At 66.2% G+C, this 204-nt stretch overlaps 1 protein-coding gene across 1 annotated transcript; it reads left to right on the top strand.

The window, feature by feature from the left end:
- Positions 1 to 4: 4 nt before the first annotated feature.
- On the top strand, positions 5 to 197 carry LOC145719307 (histone H2B 1/2-like; the record flags this gene model as incomplete). Its single annotated transcript, XM_081810802.1, has 1 exon — positions 5 to 197. A coding segment is annotated over one exon (193 nt), but the record flags the coding sequence as incomplete, so codon positions are not given.
- Between the last annotated feature and the right edge of the window lie 7 nt (positions 198 to 204).

Here is a 204-nt window from a genome sequence, read left to right on the forward strand (position 1 = left end):
GGCCATGGGCATCATGAACTCGTTCGTCAACGACATCTTCGAGCGCATCGCGGGCGAGGCGTCCCGCCTGGCGCATTACAACAAGCGCTCGACCATCACGTCGCGGGAGATCCAGACGGCCGTGCGCCTGCTGCTGCCCGGGGAGCTGGCCAAGCACGCCGTGTCCGAGGGCACCAAGGCCGTCACCAAGTACACCAGCGCCAA

The sequence above is a fragment of the Leptonychotes weddellii genome, unplaced genomic scaffold (assembly GCF_054177405.1).
Source record: "Leptonychotes weddellii isolate Sample4059 unplaced genomic scaffold, ASM5417740v2 HiC_scaffold_376272, whole genome shotgun sequence".
Taxonomy (NCBI): Eukaryota; Metazoa; Chordata; class Mammalia; order Carnivora; family Phocidae; genus Leptonychotes; species Leptonychotes weddellii.